The sequence below is a fragment of the Perna viridis genome, chromosome 14 (genome assembly GCF_037379345.1).
Source record: "Perna viridis isolate PV_CMFRI_1.1 ecotype Kerala chromosome 14, ASM3737934v1, whole genome shotgun sequence".
Lineage (NCBI taxonomy): Eukaryota > Metazoa > Mollusca > Bivalvia > Mytilida > Mytilidae > Perna > Perna viridis.
In genome coordinates, this window is record NC_142458.1 from 12,855,418 (window position 1) to 12,874,047 (window position 18,630).

At 32.9% G+C, this 18,630-nt stretch overlaps 1 protein-coding gene and 1 long non-coding RNA gene across 3 annotated transcripts; both read right to left on the reverse strand.

The window, feature by feature from the left end:
• Positions 1-389: 389 nt before the first annotated feature.
• On the reverse strand, positions 390-8,715 carry LOC148598247 (serine protease inhibitor Cvsi-2-like). 2 transcript variants are annotated; one of them, XM_088561351.1, is made up of 4 exons: positions 4,991-5,378; positions 3,977-4,014; positions 1,675-1,794; positions 390-962 (listed from the first exon to the last, which is right to left on the reverse strand). In XM_088561351.1, the coding sequence occupies exons 2-4, from the start codon at positions 4,011-4,013 to the stop codon at positions 877-879; spliced, it is 243 nt and encodes an 80-aa protein (XP_088417477.1). In that variant the 5' UTR covers position 4,014; positions 4,991-5,378; the 3' UTR covers positions 390-876. The 2 variants fall into 2 exon arrangements, with proteins under 2 accessions (XP_088417477.1, XP_088417476.1); XM_088561350.1 differs by lacking the exon at positions 4,991-5,378 and adding an exon at positions 8,577-8,715 and having other exon boundaries at positions 391-962.
• Positions 8,716-9,150: 435 nt separating this feature from the next.
• LOC148598248 (uncharacterized) lies at positions 9,151-12,908 on the reverse strand. The gene is made up of 3 exons (XR_015918526.1): positions 12,800-12,908; positions 11,199-11,324; positions 9,151-9,259 (listed from the first exon to the last, which is right to left on the reverse strand). It is a non-coding gene; the product is annotated as an uncharacterized LOC148598248 (long non-coding RNA).
• Between the last annotated feature and the right edge of the window lie 5,722 nt (positions 12,909-18,630).

Consider the following 18,630-nt stretch of genomic DNA (forward strand, 5'->3'; position numbering starts at 1 on the left):
TAACCAGCTTTCTGGGTGTCATAAGCTCGGAACATAACATGTAGCGTCTTAGCATAAAATTTGCAAAAAAAAACCTGTCATATTTTGAGAATCCATTGGTTATTATAATATTCTACTTTAATCTTAAAATTTGATTTTAAGATACGGTTTCCATATTACGATTGAAATAAAGCTATAGCACAGTACAGGTACAACATGTACGTCCTACATTACCACATTTGATCCACTTTGTTTACATTCACATGTATACGTAATAATGTACATGTACGTGTTCTGTGTCTTCAAGTAGAATTGTAAGTTTAAATAGATCACTTCTGTATGCGACATCGGCGGAAAATGATTTTTACTTTCTAGGAAAAAAAAAGAAACACTTACAATGTTATTAGTATGCACGACCCTTTTTAAAAAGACATCCCAGTTTACCACCAGATAAAGAATTTTTCAAAACTGATCCGTCCAAAGAAATCCTCGTTTAACAAATCTGTCACGCAAACCGCACGATCTACACTTGTTGTTTCCCGTTCACCATACATGTAGAAAGAACTTTGCACAAGTCATATGTTATAAATATGTGAACGTCGTTCATAATTGATCATTTTCCGTATCAGAACCACAAACTGTCTATCGCCGCCATTTCCCCAACAGACGAAATTGGGGATAATTCAACTTGGGTAGGTTTCTGCATGATTTTTAAATTTGTTATTTAAAAATCAAAACTGTCAAAAAGTAGGTCTTCCTCGATGAAAAAAAAAACAAACAAAACACCAAACTATTCGATACAACACTCGCACGTTATGAACTTCCCAAAAACACCATTTATGTTTTGAATAAAATGAATATAGCCGTAAATGCCTAACCGCAGTGACGCTTCATAATTTAAATCCTAGTACAACGACATCTACCGTCGATACAGTGTTTGTTGCCTCTGTCACAGTCTGGACAATCACCTGAACCGGTACATGCTGAAAAATAATCAATGATATGGTTTGATTTTGAAATTTTAAGAAGAAAATAAATTGTTTAACTTATATTTTATAATGCATAAGTGATAGTGTAATGCCATGACATTCTAATTTTTCATTAACCTCCACGAATCAACTTTCATTTATTTCACTTCTGGTTAGTCTTGTAAGTTGTCGGAGCCAAACCACTTGGTACAAGCCAAAAAACGAACATGAACCTGGTTCAAGTGGTTCGAACCGAATAAAGGAAAGGGACACTAGATCAGCCGAAATCAGAATCTAAACTAACATAAACGGGAAAATGCAGGAGAACAGAAAGATATGGAATTTGTTCTTATGAAGTAATACTGGTACATGTATGAGCAAATATAAAAGTTCGGGATAATACATAAGAGACCATGTTAAGAGAATCACATGCAAATGTGTAACGCAGTATTACATGTAAATAAAAACATACGGCTATTGTAATTGAGAAATTAGAGAACCTTTTTTTTATCAATCATGAGGAATAAAAGTAGTGTGACCCCCCCCCCCCCCCAAATACAACCAAACAAACAAACAACCGAGAAAAAAACAAAAATATAAAACTTTTAAGTGTCAGAATATCTGAAACAGGTTAAAAATTTCTTTGTATTTTTAGAAAAGAATCATGAAGACACCCCGAGAACTAAACTAAATAGTATAATTGAATTAAATATAGATTTACACGTACAAGATCCACTATCCTGAGTACATGTGCACTCGTGATTAATGCAGTGAACTGAGTAATTATTACTGGAACAAGTGGTCACTCTACAGTCCCTTGTCTCACGGCATGTTTCACTAATTACCGCTGTAAATTAAAGAAAAGGAGTTAAGTTTTAGTTGTGGAAGAGTATTAAAATTTACTGTTAATATTAGATAGAATTATTTCAATTTTACCATGATGAGGTACAATGACCAATATTTATTTGTATGACAAGATTTTCTGACGCATGTATGTTAAAAGGGTGGATGCTATCTTCCCCAAATATAATTAGGTACACAGTGAAGCAATTCAATATTAGGTACATTATGGTTACATTTCCAACGGCACGTATCAACTACTACAAATTTGTACAGTAAAAGAAACTACATCTGGGTTCAGTACAATGTGAATGAAATACGAACTGTAAATGCACTTTGGAAAATACTTTACTACTAACTGTAACCCCATGGATACATGCATTCAATTATTTCGGTTTAAAAGAAATGTATTTATCCATCAAGTGCTTATATGAGATTTCTTGCTTGCAAAACCAAACAATCAATATAAGATCTAGATAAATTGGGCTCAAGGAGGTGTAATTTTATATTAATTAATTAATTAAACCTGTGTATAAAATATCTTTTTTTATTTCAACCAAGATTAATACTGTATTGTTAAGACACAACGGAAAGGTAATACATTATTCTAATGAATTTTCCTAAATAAAACTCTTTGAATATATTGCGTGCTACAGCTGGGAAGAAAATGCATCAGTTCATATAGAACTTTAGATTCGTTGGTATGAGAAATCCAACATACAATTTTAATATGGAAATTCCGTTCACTTTGGTCTGTAAAACTCAGCAAAACCATCAAAATGCATATCCAATTCGTAATGATAGTTTTCACACTCAAATGATGCTAGCATAATAAATACCCGTCACATTCTACTAGTTTGTAAATGAAGGAATAGATACCAAAAAATAACCTTTTTGTCATACCCATTTAAGAACAGCAACCAAAAAAACCTTGCAGTTGTCAATTTATCTGTTCAGCAAAGAGGCAGTGATCACCAAATTTATAATCTTATGTGCCACACATCGGAAAATATAACATCAATTTCCCCTACCCAAGGCGAGCACGCTATCCCAAGACCACCGTTTCGATCATACAATGAAATGCAAAAAATGTGAAAAAAATATGAAAAGTTAAATATAAATAATGTTTAACCCTACAGCACGATATGTTATCACTTATTATTCTAATGAACAAGTTTACCTCAACATTGTGGCTGCATCATAATTGAACGACAATAGTAATATTGCATCAAAATGGTATCGGTTGAGTTTTTATTTATACCAGAACGTTTGATTAAGAAGACGTTTTATAACTTAGAACTGGTTAATAATTTACAAAATTTCTACACATGGAACGTCGAAAGCTTTAATATTATAAATCCACATATCAAATTGTAACCAAATGCATCCAAATTTTTCAATCATAATGAAAAAAAAATGAAAGAGTAATCAAGGGAACCAAGGTTATAGCGATTATCAAAAGAATGTACTCCAGGGACAAAGACCAGACATGGAAAACAGACATAAACAACAAAGAACATAAAGTAACTAAAATCATACATACAAAGTAACAAAAGCGAATGCGCAACTCGGAAAATTGGGAGCATGGAACCGCCGAGTGTCTCATAAAAAGGCAAGTCCGGGGTAGACAAACGAGGAAAGGAAAACTATTACATTCTTTTGATTACCTCTATAACCTTGGTTCCCTTGATTACTCTTACACCTTTGGAAAGATTTATTTAAAAGGAAATAAAAACATATTACATTATATCAAAACAATATTTCAAATACAAAGAAAACAAAACAAAACTGAAATTGCTGTACCAAGTAAAATGTATACTCATGAGTTAAGTAAAATCTGTATCAAATCACAATATTATTTGAACATCAATAAACAAAAGCATATGTATCACTGGAACAAGTTGCATTGCAATCTGCCAGATATGATGCCAAAAGAAACTTTTACTCACAAAAGGTCATTAATGTAATATTATACAACAGTCATAATAAAAACATTGCTCTTCTATAGCGATAACATCATTAACAATTGATTTTGTTCATACGATCTTTTGAAAATAAAACTTGTTGAGTGATTGCATTTATGGAACTGAATTGTAATACGAAAAGACCATGCATTAAAGTAAGCAGGCAAGCCCAAACCAAACATGATGTAAATCAGCCGAAATCCAAACGTATGCAATTGTACTTACCCACACAGAGAGCCATACAAATAATCAAGGACTTCATTCTGTATATAAATGTTCAAATCACTTTTCAGCGTTGAATTGTAATAAAAATTAGCCCCTTTTATACCCTCAGCCGCGTGACGTACAATTGTAGTTTGTGTATCAGACCAGCGAAGGCTAGTTCTTCGATAGAATTAAACAGTGTCTTGGTATGCGAAATAATTGAACTTTTGCTAGAACAAAAGGTCATATCCACTAATCTTGACATGCTTAAGCCATGATCTCTAGACATGATGGGGTGATGCAATCACAATTATGCATTTCTAATGTGGACATGCTTGCCATATTAAGATGACTTGACAATATGTATGAAATAAAGCCTTTTATATATTTTACCTGTATCAAACTAGAATAAAACAAAAAACAAAACAAAACAAAACAAGTCTAAGGAGACAGACCTAGGGAAAAGGACATAACTCTGACAAATCATTGGAACGTTTGTATTTAGCATTTGACATCAATCGCACGTAAGCATCAAAGTAACTTGGATTGATTTCATTCTTTTTCAAATGGAAGCTTGATAGACTTAGGTGAAATATGATACAAACATATCACTGATTTTAAGAGTTGGGTCCATTCCCTAATATACTTTCTTAAAGGAAAATAAAACTTGGTAGAAAAGTTCATACATATCAAGTGAAAATGTCAAAGCAATATCGAGAGAATTGAAAACAATTACAATGTTTCTGAATTGGTACATTGGGGATGATTGGGTATTTTTGCCTCGATATTCTTTACAGTTATCTTACCCTGAAATATTTATTTGCAGCATATTTTGATATAATTATAACTTATTTGCAAAATGATATTGAATTTGTACTTATCCATCATTACGATTGTACAAGTAGTAAAATTACACAGACAAAATGGTGGGTAATACTTTTCAATTAAGACAATATTAGACTGTTACGAAGTAATGCTTTCTATCCAGATTATCTACGTTTTAACCAAGTCCTGATAGCCTATGTATGGACTTACAGCTTTTTTATATATTGCACTTTTTGTCCTCCCCATTCTCTATTGCCCCATGTTCATCAACAAATGTAATTTTGCCCACCAATGCTCCATGGCCATCCACCAATGACCCAATGTCCATCCACCAAAAACCCGCACCCTTCAAATAATGCCCCATTGTCCATCCATCAATGGCTAATGCCCATCAACCAATACCCCATTGTTCACCCATCAATGGCCCGAGCCCTTCAACCAATATCTCGCTATCCATCCACCAATTGCACTTGCCGTTCAACCAAAGCCCCGTTGTCCATTCACCAATAACATATGCCCTTCAACTAAGCCGCATTGTCCATCCAGCAATAACCAATTCCCACCAACCAATACCCAATTGTCCATCCGACAATGGGCCGTGCCATCCATCAATGACCCATTGTCCATCCACCAAAAACCCGCACCCTTCAAATAATGCCCCATTGTCCATCCATCAATGGCTAATGCCCATCAACCAATACCCCATTGTTCACCCATCAATGGCCCGAGCCCTTCAACCAATATCTCGTTATCCATCCACCAATTGCACTTGCCGTTCAACCAAAGCCCGGTATCAATTCACCAATAACATATGTCCTTAAACTAAGCCGCATTGTCCATCCAGCAATGACCGATTCACATCAACAAATACCCAATTGTCCATCCGACAATGGCCCGTGCCATTCAGCCAATGCCCCATTGTCCATCCACCAATAACCCGTACCCTTAAACCAATGCCCCTTTGTCGATCCACCAATGGCCCATGCCCATCAATCAATGACCCATTGTCTATTCACCAATGGTCCATGCCCATTCGTTATTCATATCCAATATTGCTCTTTATATGACAAACACAGATTTTAATGATTAGAACTGGTATTAAATAAATTGTAATATTCATTTAGGTAGTACTTCAGTTTAGAATCATGCAAAATGTGATTTAAGGTTGGAAAGGCTACATATTTCCATTTTTAATAATTTGTTTAAAACGTTATACTAAAGAGAAACTAACACGTGGTTTTTTCATATAACTCCCGATCATACGAGATAAATATTATATAGAATGTACTGTAGAATTCAAAATAAAGGGAAATAACTCTGTAAATGATACTAAAATACAGTATAAACCGTTGGGTGTTCAATTTGAATTATCTCCTAAGAGCAGACAGAGTGGAATGCATTGTTATACATTTCATCATATAGACCTATTAAGCAACTTAATAACAAAAATAAAAATATTTAGTCTTTTTTGGGGCGTATCACATATGACGGAATTTGCTTAATTCGACTCAAAACATTATACATCGTTGTTCCAAAAATATGGAACACCTAGATACAAATATATTTTTCTTGGTAGAGATTCCTCATACTTTCATCTGTGGCAACATCCCTTCAGCACCTGCGTATGGAGTGTTCATATCACAACTCATACGTTATGCCAGAGCTTGTCGAGACTACGCAGACTTTTTGTATCGCGCTAGAACTCTAACAAATAGGCTTCTGGAACAAGGTTATGTTGCTACACGATTGAAGTCATCACTACAGAAGTTTTGTGGTCGTCATCATGAACTCGTGGATGGTTATGGTGTATCCATCTGCACCACGAATACTGATTTTTCAACGGGTCATAGTTTTCCTTTCCTCGTTTGTCGACCCCGGACTTGCCTTTTAGAGCAACTCGGTGGGTGTTTCTAGAAAAGCAGAGGACGCTTACCCTACCGGCGCACCTGGTGCATGCTCCCAGGTTTTAGTGGAGTCCGAGTTGCTCATTTGCTTTTGTTACTTTGTATGAATTATTTCACTTACTTTATGTTCTTTGTTGTGTATGTGTGGAAGAATGAATTTTATAATGAATATACAGATAATTTTATTTTCAGAATTTCCATGATTTAAGATGAGAGATTTATTAATAAAATATTATTTGAAAATCATAATTTGACTTGATCTTTTTAATTATTGAACAATCAGAACTCATTCAGAAATAAAATCAGTCAGTTACCTTGTGTTTATATTTTTTACATTTAAATTAAGTATATGACTTAAGTTCATGAATATGACCATGGATTGTTACCTTATTTGGAATTTCAGTAGTATTGATTATTTGAATTATTTGATATTTAATTGGAAGAAAGTCACATGCACTTTTGGAGGGAAATCATTTTGTTCTTGTTGTCACTCTCTATACATTTAAAGTCTCAGATGGCAGACATTTTTGTAACTCAGTAAAAACTACTGGAATATCCTGGGATATTAATTTTGATGGAAGTCTGATTGTCTACTTTATGTCTATGTCACCATTATTGACTTCTTCTACTTTAAAATGTATTTATTAGTAATAATCTTGCTAATTGTCCCAAAATAACATTTTGAGTGATTTGAGCTGAATGAATGGATGACTGACTTATCAACTTATAAAACAGTAAAATGATATAAGAATAAAGTTAAATAAAATGATAAATGAGTTAATATAAATCAGTAATAAATATAATAAAGTCTAAATGATCAAAATATTATTATTTTGATAAAACATAAATTTTATAAAGTTGATTTAGTAAGTGTTTTATTTGTGTTATGCGTTACATGTAATTGTGCGCATTTTGAAGCACAATAGTTATTATTGTAATCTTGTATTCAGATGTTTTTAACTGATTTTTGTTGCTTTTTTAGACATTTCATGCTAAATTTCATTGCATTTCATTGTGTTTGAAACATATATAGATTTGGAATATTGTACATGAGATTCATGCGCAACAGACAAATACATTATTCTAAGAAAATGCATTATATGAGAACTATCATATTGCCTATAGAATTTATCTATGCTATCAGGGTTATCTTTCTTTACCCAAGTCTTATGAATTGATGTATCGTTATTGCAGGGTCTTTTTGTTTATCCATATAACTGCAATAAATATTGAAACCTAACGATTTGTTGTGGTATATTTTCCCTTGGAGAACTGGCCGGACAACATATGTTTATTTTCCATGTCTGGTCTTTGTCCCTGGATTACATTCTTTTGATTACCCTAGAACCTTGATTCATTTGATTTCTTTTTCAAATTGTCAACTCTTAACCCTTAAAAGAATCTTTACAAATAAATGAATGAAACAACAATAACGCCCATATTCGACATGATTCGCGTACCATCTTAGTGTGTCTTCCAAAGTGCACTGTTTAAGTCAAATTACCCAATATAATGATCGTGTGCCTCATAATTAAAATAGATGTGTGGATAATATTCGAAACTGGAAGTCATTGGTTGAATTTACCCACTTTGATCCTTCAGCTACTAGTATCTTTCACATGTAATTAAGAAACGTGGCAGAAAAGGAAAGAAACTAACCAATAATTATTTGAAATCGTGCTAAGATTAAATAACAAAGTATGCTTTATTGAAGTTCTTAGGTATTGTGTAGCTGCATGTACTTTTGCATTCATAATTTATTTCAGTATCAGATAATAACACATTTTGATCTATAAACGTCGCTAAATATTTTGCTTTTAGGTATTCGTGCAAATAAAAAAAATAAACTGCGACTACTGCTAAACAAATGAATATTCCCGAAATAAACATACATGTAAGGTCCAAACCATCTCCCCACCGTTTGCTGTCTGGAGTATTGTTTACATAATATTCTGAATCTGCATTTTCTACTTCTGATCATTGTAACCAACAAATCATCCATTCCATTATGTACACACACATGTATACATGCATATACTTAAAAAAGAAATGAATTCAATTTCTATAAGCAGTGATTATGTATTTTCCCCTCTTTTCACTAAAATTCAGAATAGAAAAAAAAGTTTATATCGCATAGAAACAAGTACTACAATGAAACTCCCAGTCTAAGCATAAAGAGACGTCAATTTTACACCTCATGGGGCTTTATAATCCCATGATTGTTTGGTACGACAGATTACTTTCTTCTCAATTAAGAAGCGGGTTCGAATTTTATGTTTATCTCGTTAGAATTGTTTTAGCAGAACTTGAGCCGGATTTGAAAACCTACATTGTTGAGTAACGAGGAAAATATTGACGTATATTTCTTTTTTAGATCTGCCAATGCCCCTCCTCACACCTCTCGTTAATAAGATGATTCGTGCATAAACATATAATATACCATTGTAAGAAGAACACGAGAAAATATTTGCACTTGTTCGTTTTTTATTTTATTATTTTTCAAAAATTTAATTTAAATTCTGGTACAGCAACATCTTTGGTCAGAGTGTGGGCAGTCACCAGATCCTTAACATGGCTGAAAAATTATCAAGTACATTAAAGCGAAGGATTCCTCATATTGTATTTTCGGAATATCATATATTTGCGTACTAACTATATTTGTACAATCTCATGCATAATAAGCAATGAAGTGTGACTAAACCAAGAAATGAATAAACTGAAAACCTGTCAAAAACCAGACAATTTAAAGTAGCACTCCAGCTAAGAATCATGCAAAATGGGATATGTGGATGGAAAACTGGTCCAGCTCTAGGACAATTCTAAAAGTGCCATAGAACAGTTCTAGAGCAAGCTCTTATGATAGTTCTACTAACAGAACCGCCTCTACGAAAACAGTTCTACTACTGGAGCCAGTTCTTCTGACAGTTCCGTTCCGGTAGAACAGAAATTTTAATTGAGCACACATGAAAACATATATATAAATCATAAATCGAACCCCCCTGAAAGTACCAAAAAAAAAATCTGTTTAACCCCTTTTTGAAAGTCCACTTTATTAGTTATATATTCCAAACACTTGTATAAACCGAGTATATTTAAAGCCCAGATGAGTTCGGTTTGGACAAGTTTCATTGTACTAAACGAAATATATTTCAGAAACGTGACCTCTGAGTTACACACATGTTTATTTTGTGAAATTTGTCTCAACTGAAACCTCCTTTGAACCTGATAATTATTTGGTTGAGACAAGTGTTTGATTCATTCAGGTTCATAAATACATTTAAACTGAATGATGATTAAGTGTCAGTCTATGTAAGAATTAGGAAGTGAGTGAAACATGGTCAGGAAAAAAACACCATTTTTAGATGTGGCACCACCAAAAAAAAGAAAGAAAAAAACAACAAGATTCTCCATATCACTCCGGTAAATTGAGTTATAATTTCATTGCAATGCACTGAAAATAAATATTTCAAAAGACCTCATTTTTTAAACATGTATACAACTGTAGCATGAACAATTACAATGAAACCATTTAAGACAAATTCTTTACAAACGGATATACATGTATATCTAAACATAGACTGAATGTCATAGATTTGGTATCTTATGTGTACGAAATCAGGTTATCTTCTCTTATCGAAAATTTACAATACGTCCGGTTTAAGAGAAGTTTTATAATAAGTGTAAATTGTACAATGTATAAAGATACATAAATTAAACGTGCACGCTTTTGTAAATGTTCTTGGTTTTAGATGCGTAACATTAAAAAGTGAATTATGTTACAAATTATCCTCATACATGTATATCTGTTAATAGCACAAATACAGGAGATGATCCATATGTTCAGGGAACAGGAAACTCCCTTTTGGATTAATAGTGTATCAGGGGATCAAAGATTCTGGCGGAAATTAAATGAATAAGACCAGACAGGGTAAACAGACACACACAACGAAGAAATATAAAATAACCAAATTTTTTTTCATTTACTAGCAAATTTTGGCAGAAATAGAGAATGCATCCTTGAGTGAAGTTATATTGTCAGATCGGTGGGGTTTTGACATGCATGTTTCTGATTTTTTCCCAATTGCCTGATTCTAACAAATACTTAGACTTAATGCAAAAAAAAAACAATACCCAATAATTTCATGTTATGATATCTATAGATAGAAGTGTTTTATGGAATGTTCCCAGTGTGTGTATTAAGACAAAACACTCATTTAAAAACGTTTACGCGGTGATTAAACGACCGAGAGGTTATCTAATTGAAATCAATGTTATAAATACACACATTTAACACATACGATGACATAAATATACATATTTAATCCAACTTTCATACGTGGGAGGTTAAACGGAATAGCCGTTATTTTGGCTACACCTGGGGAAATATTTGTCACACTGATTTCCGTATTTGTCATATTAGAAATGAAATAGGTCCTTCCGTGGGTAGATTTGAACTAATTTTAACGTAGGTATTTTACACCGAGCGACAGCGAATTATTTCTTAAATAGCTTACTTGGACCAATTGTATGGTCTTGGGTACATGCGCACTCCTGGTTGATACACTGGACGGAGTAGCTGTTGTCGGAACATGTTGTACGCTGGCAGTCACCGCTGTCATTGCATGTTTCACCCATCACAACTAAAGTGTACAATATAAGACCATAATAAAAATGTTTTTTACAATTCACGACGAAATTGTTAATTCATCTGTTCGATTTTTTTTCCATTCCCGAGCAAAACAAAAAACAAAAACAAAAACAAAAACAAACAAACAAACAGAAAAAAAAAACAAGTATATGTACTTCCAGTAGGAGGCATTTAGATGTATCAGCAGTCAACAAATTGTAATTTGTACATAGTAAAAAAAATTATATTTTCCTTAAAATACTGTGCTTAATGATTTTATCTTTCAACTATAAATGTGCCACGAACTATAATCACATGTTTCACCATAAGACATCATCGATACCGTTACATGTATGCTATTATCAGCATTGTTTTACCTCTTTGGGTCACACATATCAAAATATGAAACACTGGTGTTTATTCCGTCGTTTAAAAAAATATACGATTGATATTTCAAAACAAGCGAATTTCCACTCCCGAAGAAAAATAATCTTAGCACCATTATAGATAGCCAATTATTGAATTGTTAGCCTTGTTAGACTTGAATGCACTTTGAATCCTTGAAAACAAAATACAGTATAAATGCATCAAATTAACTTACATGTACGTGTAAGTCATTTTTAGACTGCTTTGTGGGTATTATTGAAGATTTAAGCAGATCATTATGATGCTAACAAAAGAGTATGTCATAAGCTGAAACAATATTTCTGTACATTCCCCCGTTTCTTACATTGAATGCTTTCATTTTATGCTGAACAAACATTTTTCACATGTACATGTAGTGGCGGATCCAGAATGAAGAGTTGGAATGGTGGAACCCCCTTTTTTATTGAAAAAATGGTAAAATTGACAAACCCTTGCAATCATGTTTTGGTTACCGGTTACTGGGAAGGCTCATGGTAACACAAGGCATGAGTAATAAACTGAAACAATTTCATTTCCCCGTCCTTTCGAAATCCGTCGATTCCGTATATTTTCATAAGCCTGTCCAAGCGTTAAGCTTGTCAACTGAAACTGTTTGTTCAAGCTGATTTGAAATAAATATTTTAAACTTTCTTTGTTTTCAACTCTATATGAATTACTACATTTATTATATACATGTACAGATGAGATCAGTTCTAACAAAACTGTCATAGAACTACCAGTTCTAGAGCCAGCTCTTCTGGCAATTCTTACAGAGCTGACTCAACAGGTAGAAATGATTTCAAAGCCATGGCTCTAATAGCAGAACTGTTTGTGTAGATCCGGATCTGGCTGTAGTAGTAGAACTGTTTTCCTCGATCCAGTTCTGCTAGTAGAACATAGCTTGCTCTTTTGTTATATTTTCTGAATACAAGCTTGTATATTGTATAATGTATAATCATGGACGGATCCAACGAGAGAGATCCGGGAATTTGAAACCTTCCTATATTTGTTCGAAAATGTATATACAAATTAATTGTGTGCTTGATTTAAGCAGAAATTATCTTCTAACTTATGAATACATACCAACACAGAGTGCCAAACACAGAACTAAGATTTTCATAATTAATGTATTGTTCAGTTGTAAACTATACACTTGTGCATGTCTACATGTAGTTCTTTTTATACTTGTAGCGTCGTGACAAGATATGTATACTTTTTGACCCAGACATGACTAAAAGTATCCCTATAAAACAAGATACGGACCGAAACATAACAAGACGAAATCATGAAAAGGGACGGAGACTCCAGACCATTACAATATTCGACCGAACTATCTAAACTTTGCACGGATTAAACATATTTTTTTTAACAAAAGGGGATGCGGTTCTCTTCCACCGGACCTCCTATCCCTTAACCACCACCACTACCTCCACAACCGATCCACAATTGCAAAATCCTCTTTTCACTATAATAATGAATAAGACAATAATATTGATGATAATGCAGATATAATAATATGATAACGACAAAAGGGGGTTGTGGTTCTATTCACCCCCCTCACCCCAAAGAAAACTCCATTGTAAAATCCTCTGTTGACTATGATAATGATTTTGACAATAATAATTATGACAATGATAAAATAAATATAATAACAAAACAAAACAAAACACAAAGCCTCAAATTATAGTAAGACCCTAAAGTACACCGTATATTGTTACTAATATTCCTAGTACATAGATTGTTTTTTCAAGAACATTGACATACATGTACGTATTTAAAAACAAATAAAATGTGTGAAAAAACAGCTCAAACGGTCTCAGTATCTCAGTAGTATATAAACGCCTAGGTAGACAGATTTTTTAATCAACATTTCTCTTTTTTCATTCATGTTCTGTTTCGTTTCATGGTTACACGTTCAAGGCACTAGTTGTACAAGGTTCAACACAGACTTGTAAATTCAATCAGTCTGCAAATTGTGAAACTTTGCTTATGTGAAAGCTTGGCAAGAGAATTATCATGCACCAGCCACGTTGGATATGTGAGGTTTGTAGCATGATTATTGTTAATATATCAATTTGTATTTACCGATATTTTGGATTAGACTTTCTACTTTTTTAACTTACAGGTAGCTTCACATTAATTTATGCAATACGATTCTCAATAGATATGTATTCAATATACATATGTTTTTTATGTGTAGCACTACGAAATCATGTATTTTCTTTTAATGTAAAAAAGCAAGCAATAAAATGAATAAAGAACAAAGAAACAAAAAATAAAAAAAGACGTCCTTTCACATTTATTTCGTTCGGAAATTCGTTCAGGACAAGCTTTGCATTACATCAAGGTCAACTAGTTTTAACAGGCGTTTTTTCGGAGACATTGCAATCAGAGTTTAGACGACAAGAATATTGAATTCCTGAAATAATTAGTTATATGATACATTATTATAGAACCATTTCAGATGTTTTTAGGTTTGGAAACTTAATTCCACGTGGTTATTTATGGTCTTGTTCTATTCAAATATTTTTTTTTATTTTGGTCTCTGTTACAACCGTAAACCAGTTTCGCCAAATTGGAAATAAATTGCAAATGTGAATGTCGTCTATAGCATCGAGTTTAGTCAGCACCATACTTGAGTTAATTTCGGAACTGTCTTCCGTTATAAAAAATATAATATAAAAAAAAACTTATACCAAATATCGTTCTATTTTTTCTTCTTAGTAATTCTTAGAGTCTAAAAGTCTTATTAACTTATAAAAAGGTTATTGCTTTAAGGCAACTGCTGCATAAGGTAGCAAATTTTCATAAGTATCAATAGGAAAACCAATATAGTGAATATTACAACTATATTGAAGTAAGTGTATCCTGTAAGACGACGAAAATGCATATGTTTATGCCGTTCACAGTTTTACTATGATCTTTTTTCACAATTTGACGGAATTTTGTTTGGACATTATTTTGTTAAAGATACAAAACTGATAATGATCCTTGCCCTGTTTTACTCTTTGTTACATATTACCTTCCTGTTCGACTGAAATCGCGTTCTCGGTGCTTTTTGGTTATTGGTAAAATTAATATTTATTACTGTTAAGAGGACGTCATCTTCTGATATCAGACCAAAAAACCTAGGTCTTTGATTTCATGAAAATTCCTTTCAAAGTTTGAATATTATGACGTTACAAACACAAATTAAGAAGCAGCCTTCACTAATATCATAAAAAATACCGAAGTGTGAACAAATGGAGAATTCAAATTCGTCAATATTCAAATGGATGGCTCGAACGTGAAAATAGGAAACAAGTACGAAGTACATTTGTACATGTACATATACAATGCAGTAATACGAATACAATAGATACCTATAAAAACTGAGGATAAGGAAAGCAAAACGTGACGCATTAAACTTAAAAAACCGGGAGTGACATCACATGCTTCAAATGAGTATGCATGTCCTGCTCTGCCAACGGTACCATTCATATTGCAAGTGTGTGTTGTCCGGTATTAGTATAGCAACAATCCAGCTCCTTGTCACGAGTCACAAAAGGGTTCCATACACTAAATTACATGTTGGAGGTATCATTCAATTCAACAATTTACGTATGTCAATAATGCAGAATTGGAGAAAAGTTGCCCAAATATCGGCAACAAATATGCTGAAGCGTCTGCAGTGGGATGATTCAAATAAGTCAAACTCATTACCAAACGTGAACTCATGAAACAGAGACGACCTACATACACAATGTAGCGAACCAAATCAAGATAAGTTAAATAAGTCGTAGCCAAAAAACTACCATCTTCAATATGAAATACCACAAAAAAAACAAAAACAAAAACAAAAACAAAACAACAAAAAAAACACAAAAAAAAAACGTGACATCAGGTTTCCCGGAAGGGCAAGTATGTCCTGCTCAGCCAGCGACACCCTCAATATTGTTATAGTGTATATAATCCAAAAATCCAGCAACAAAAATGCAAGTCCGCGCCTTTTATACAAAGACGATATCACTGATTTTTCACTAAGTATCATGATGTGAACGTAATAGATAACTTGGAAGTAGTGAAAAATATCAAAAATTGAAGAAAAAAAATAAATTAAACTATCAAGCAATAAGTCATTTAAAATAATTTATTTCTTAAAACCGCCGGTTTGATTTTGTACTTGATATTAGAAAGCAATAAAGCAATACAAATTAACATGCGGCTTCGAGTTAACTTAGGATTTCAAAGAAATAAAATGTATATCCCTCTGAACGTTCTAACACGATAATACGACGTTTCTTAAGAGTAGTCAAGGGAACCCAAGATTCTAGTTGAATTCAAGAGAATGCAATCCAGGGACAAAGATCAGACATGGAAAACAGTCTAACACAACAAAGAACATATAGCAACTAAAATAATATCCACAAAGTAACATCAGTAAATGAGCAACTCAGACTCCACCAAAAACTAGGAGCATGGACCAGGTGTACCGGTAAGGTAAGCGTCCTCTACTTTTCTAGGAACACCTGACAAGTTGCTCATAAAAAGTCAAGTTTGGCACGTGGTTGATGCACAAACAAAAACATATAGATCGTGTAGGAAACATTTATTATCTTGGTTTGGTTGATTTAAGTGGGAGATCGACTATGTTTAAGGAAAGAACATGGCAGTTGAAGATAAAGCATCATTTGTTCAGTGATTTATTTTGCCTCTTGAATTACATGTACCTCTATAATATTATTGGCCTTGCCTTAATTTTATATGGTTTAGTACTAAGTGTAAATGGTTGTAAGAATCAGGCAAAATGAGAAAAGTCAGAAGCATGCATGTCAAAAACCATCCGATCTGATAATGTAATATCATTCAAGGATACTTTCTCTATTTGAAAATATCACTATTTATTATCATCGTCACTGGCTTTGCTCAGAAATTTTTCAATAGAAAGTTGAAAAAAAATAAGGTTTTTGACAGAGTTATCTGTCCTTGAAATGTTCATTTTCAGTGCAATTAATGACATTATAAGTGAATGGTCCAGCACGAAATGGAAAATCTTATCTGTTTTCCATGATTCTAATGGTGCAAATAGTCAAATTACACTATCAAAATGAAGGTTTTTTTTATACCATGTTTCACTCACTGCCTAATTCTTACAGAGACTAACACTTAAGTATAATATTCTCCAATTTCTAAATATAGGCAAAAATATGGAAGCGTTCGCATTGGGAATCATGTTGTTTATTGTGGTTGCTAATGACCTTAAATACTTTAAGACAAAAAAGTTATTATTTTCATTTTAAATTAGGAATATTGTTAGTAAACATTAAATTATCACAAAAACTCTATAGAAAATTTGTGAGATCTTACCTTGAAGGGATTTTTTTTCAATAGAAAACTGTTAAAGCAATTACACTCTTACGTGCATTCAGTGTATAAGATGCGGCACCGAGAAAACATCTCGATGGCGACATTACTTTAGTTGTTCAGAGGACTACGCGACATTCTTCCAAAATCCCCAATACAAACCTTATTTTACTCTGTTATAAAATTTCAGGAAGATCAACCCAGTATGGGGTAGATCTGAATCTTTCTGTATAGCAGAAAACATGCAACTTTGTCTTCCGTAATAAATTTTTTGTATATATATATATATATATACATTGTATATTATCATAGTACATGTCGCAGTTATATATATATATATATATATATATATATATATATATATATATATATATATATATATATATTTACAAACTGTTAGCTATTTTAACTAAATATATGCAATACATGTGCATACTATTTTCATTAATACAGTCGGTGCAAATGTTATTTTACAGAGAAAATACAGATAAGAGTGATTGAACACCTAATGTCGGATTGGATCAACATGTGTTTCTACCTAGACGAAAAGCATTAGAAGGAACACATTTATCAAATGTGTGAAGAAGTCAACAACTGTATAAAACGAAAAATGTTTAAAAAACAAAACTAATTCAGTATTATCATACTGCTTTTTCTATGAATTCCACAATGATCCTGGTTATATTACTGTCAACAAAATAAAATATTTAGAGTTGAATCAAACGTGAATGTTGAGTTAATACTTTCCCAAATGATTGAGGGTCCTTTCTCGGCGGTCGTATCAAACGTCAAACCGAGAAGCTGTTCATCCCCTAAAGAATTTGTATTGGTTACTAAATGTGCTTAAGGTAGCATTATACTTGTAAATAAGATACACAACATATACTTTCTACATTACCTTATTTGATCCACTTCGTTTACATTCACATGTATACGTAACAATGTATGTTTTTAAGTAGAATTGTAAGTTTAAATAGATCACTTCTATATGCGACATCGGCGGGAAATGATTTTTGCTTTCTAGGAAACAAGGAACACCTACAATGTTATTAATATGCACGACCAAATTTAAAAACACGGCACCCAAGTTTACCACCAGATAAAGAATTTTCCAAAACTGATCCGTCCAAAGAAATCCTCGTTAAACAAATCTGTCACGCAAACCTAACGATCTACACTTGTTGTTTCCCGTTCACCATACATGTAGAAAGAACTTTCCACAAGTCATATGTTATAAACATGTGAATGTCGTTCATATTCGAACACCAAACTATTAGATGCAGCCCTTGCACGTTATAAACTTCCCAAATACACCATATAACATACCCAATCCCTATTGAAAATTCCCCATTCCCATCTCCCATAAATCACCATTGTATATGTTTTATCAAATATTAATATTATCAATTTCAATTGTACAATATTGTTTTATTTTGTCCTAAACACCTCAACTGTAATTTTAATAAAGTTTAACACATGTTTGCATACCTATGGATTCCTTAGAAACTAATTACCCCATCATTCCCATTCAAAATCATCTACTACATGCGCAAACGTACACTTTCCCTTTC

What these genes read in the sequence shown, in the direction of transcription:
- LOC148598247 (XM_088561350.1), bottom strand. Translation starts at nt 8,686, where the DNA reads ATGGATGATTTGTTGGTTACAATGATCAGAAGTAGAAAATGCAGATTC. An exon ending in AGATGGTTTGGACCTTACAT is followed by an intron (nt 4,015 to 8,576) that starts GTATGTTTATTT and finishes ATTTATATACAG; the next exon opens with AATGAAGTCCTTGATTATTT. An exon ending in TTGTATGGCTCTCTGTGTGG is followed by an intron (nt 1,795 to 3,976) that starts GTAAGTACAATT and finishes TTTAATTTACAG; the next exon opens with CGGTAATTAGTGAAACATGC.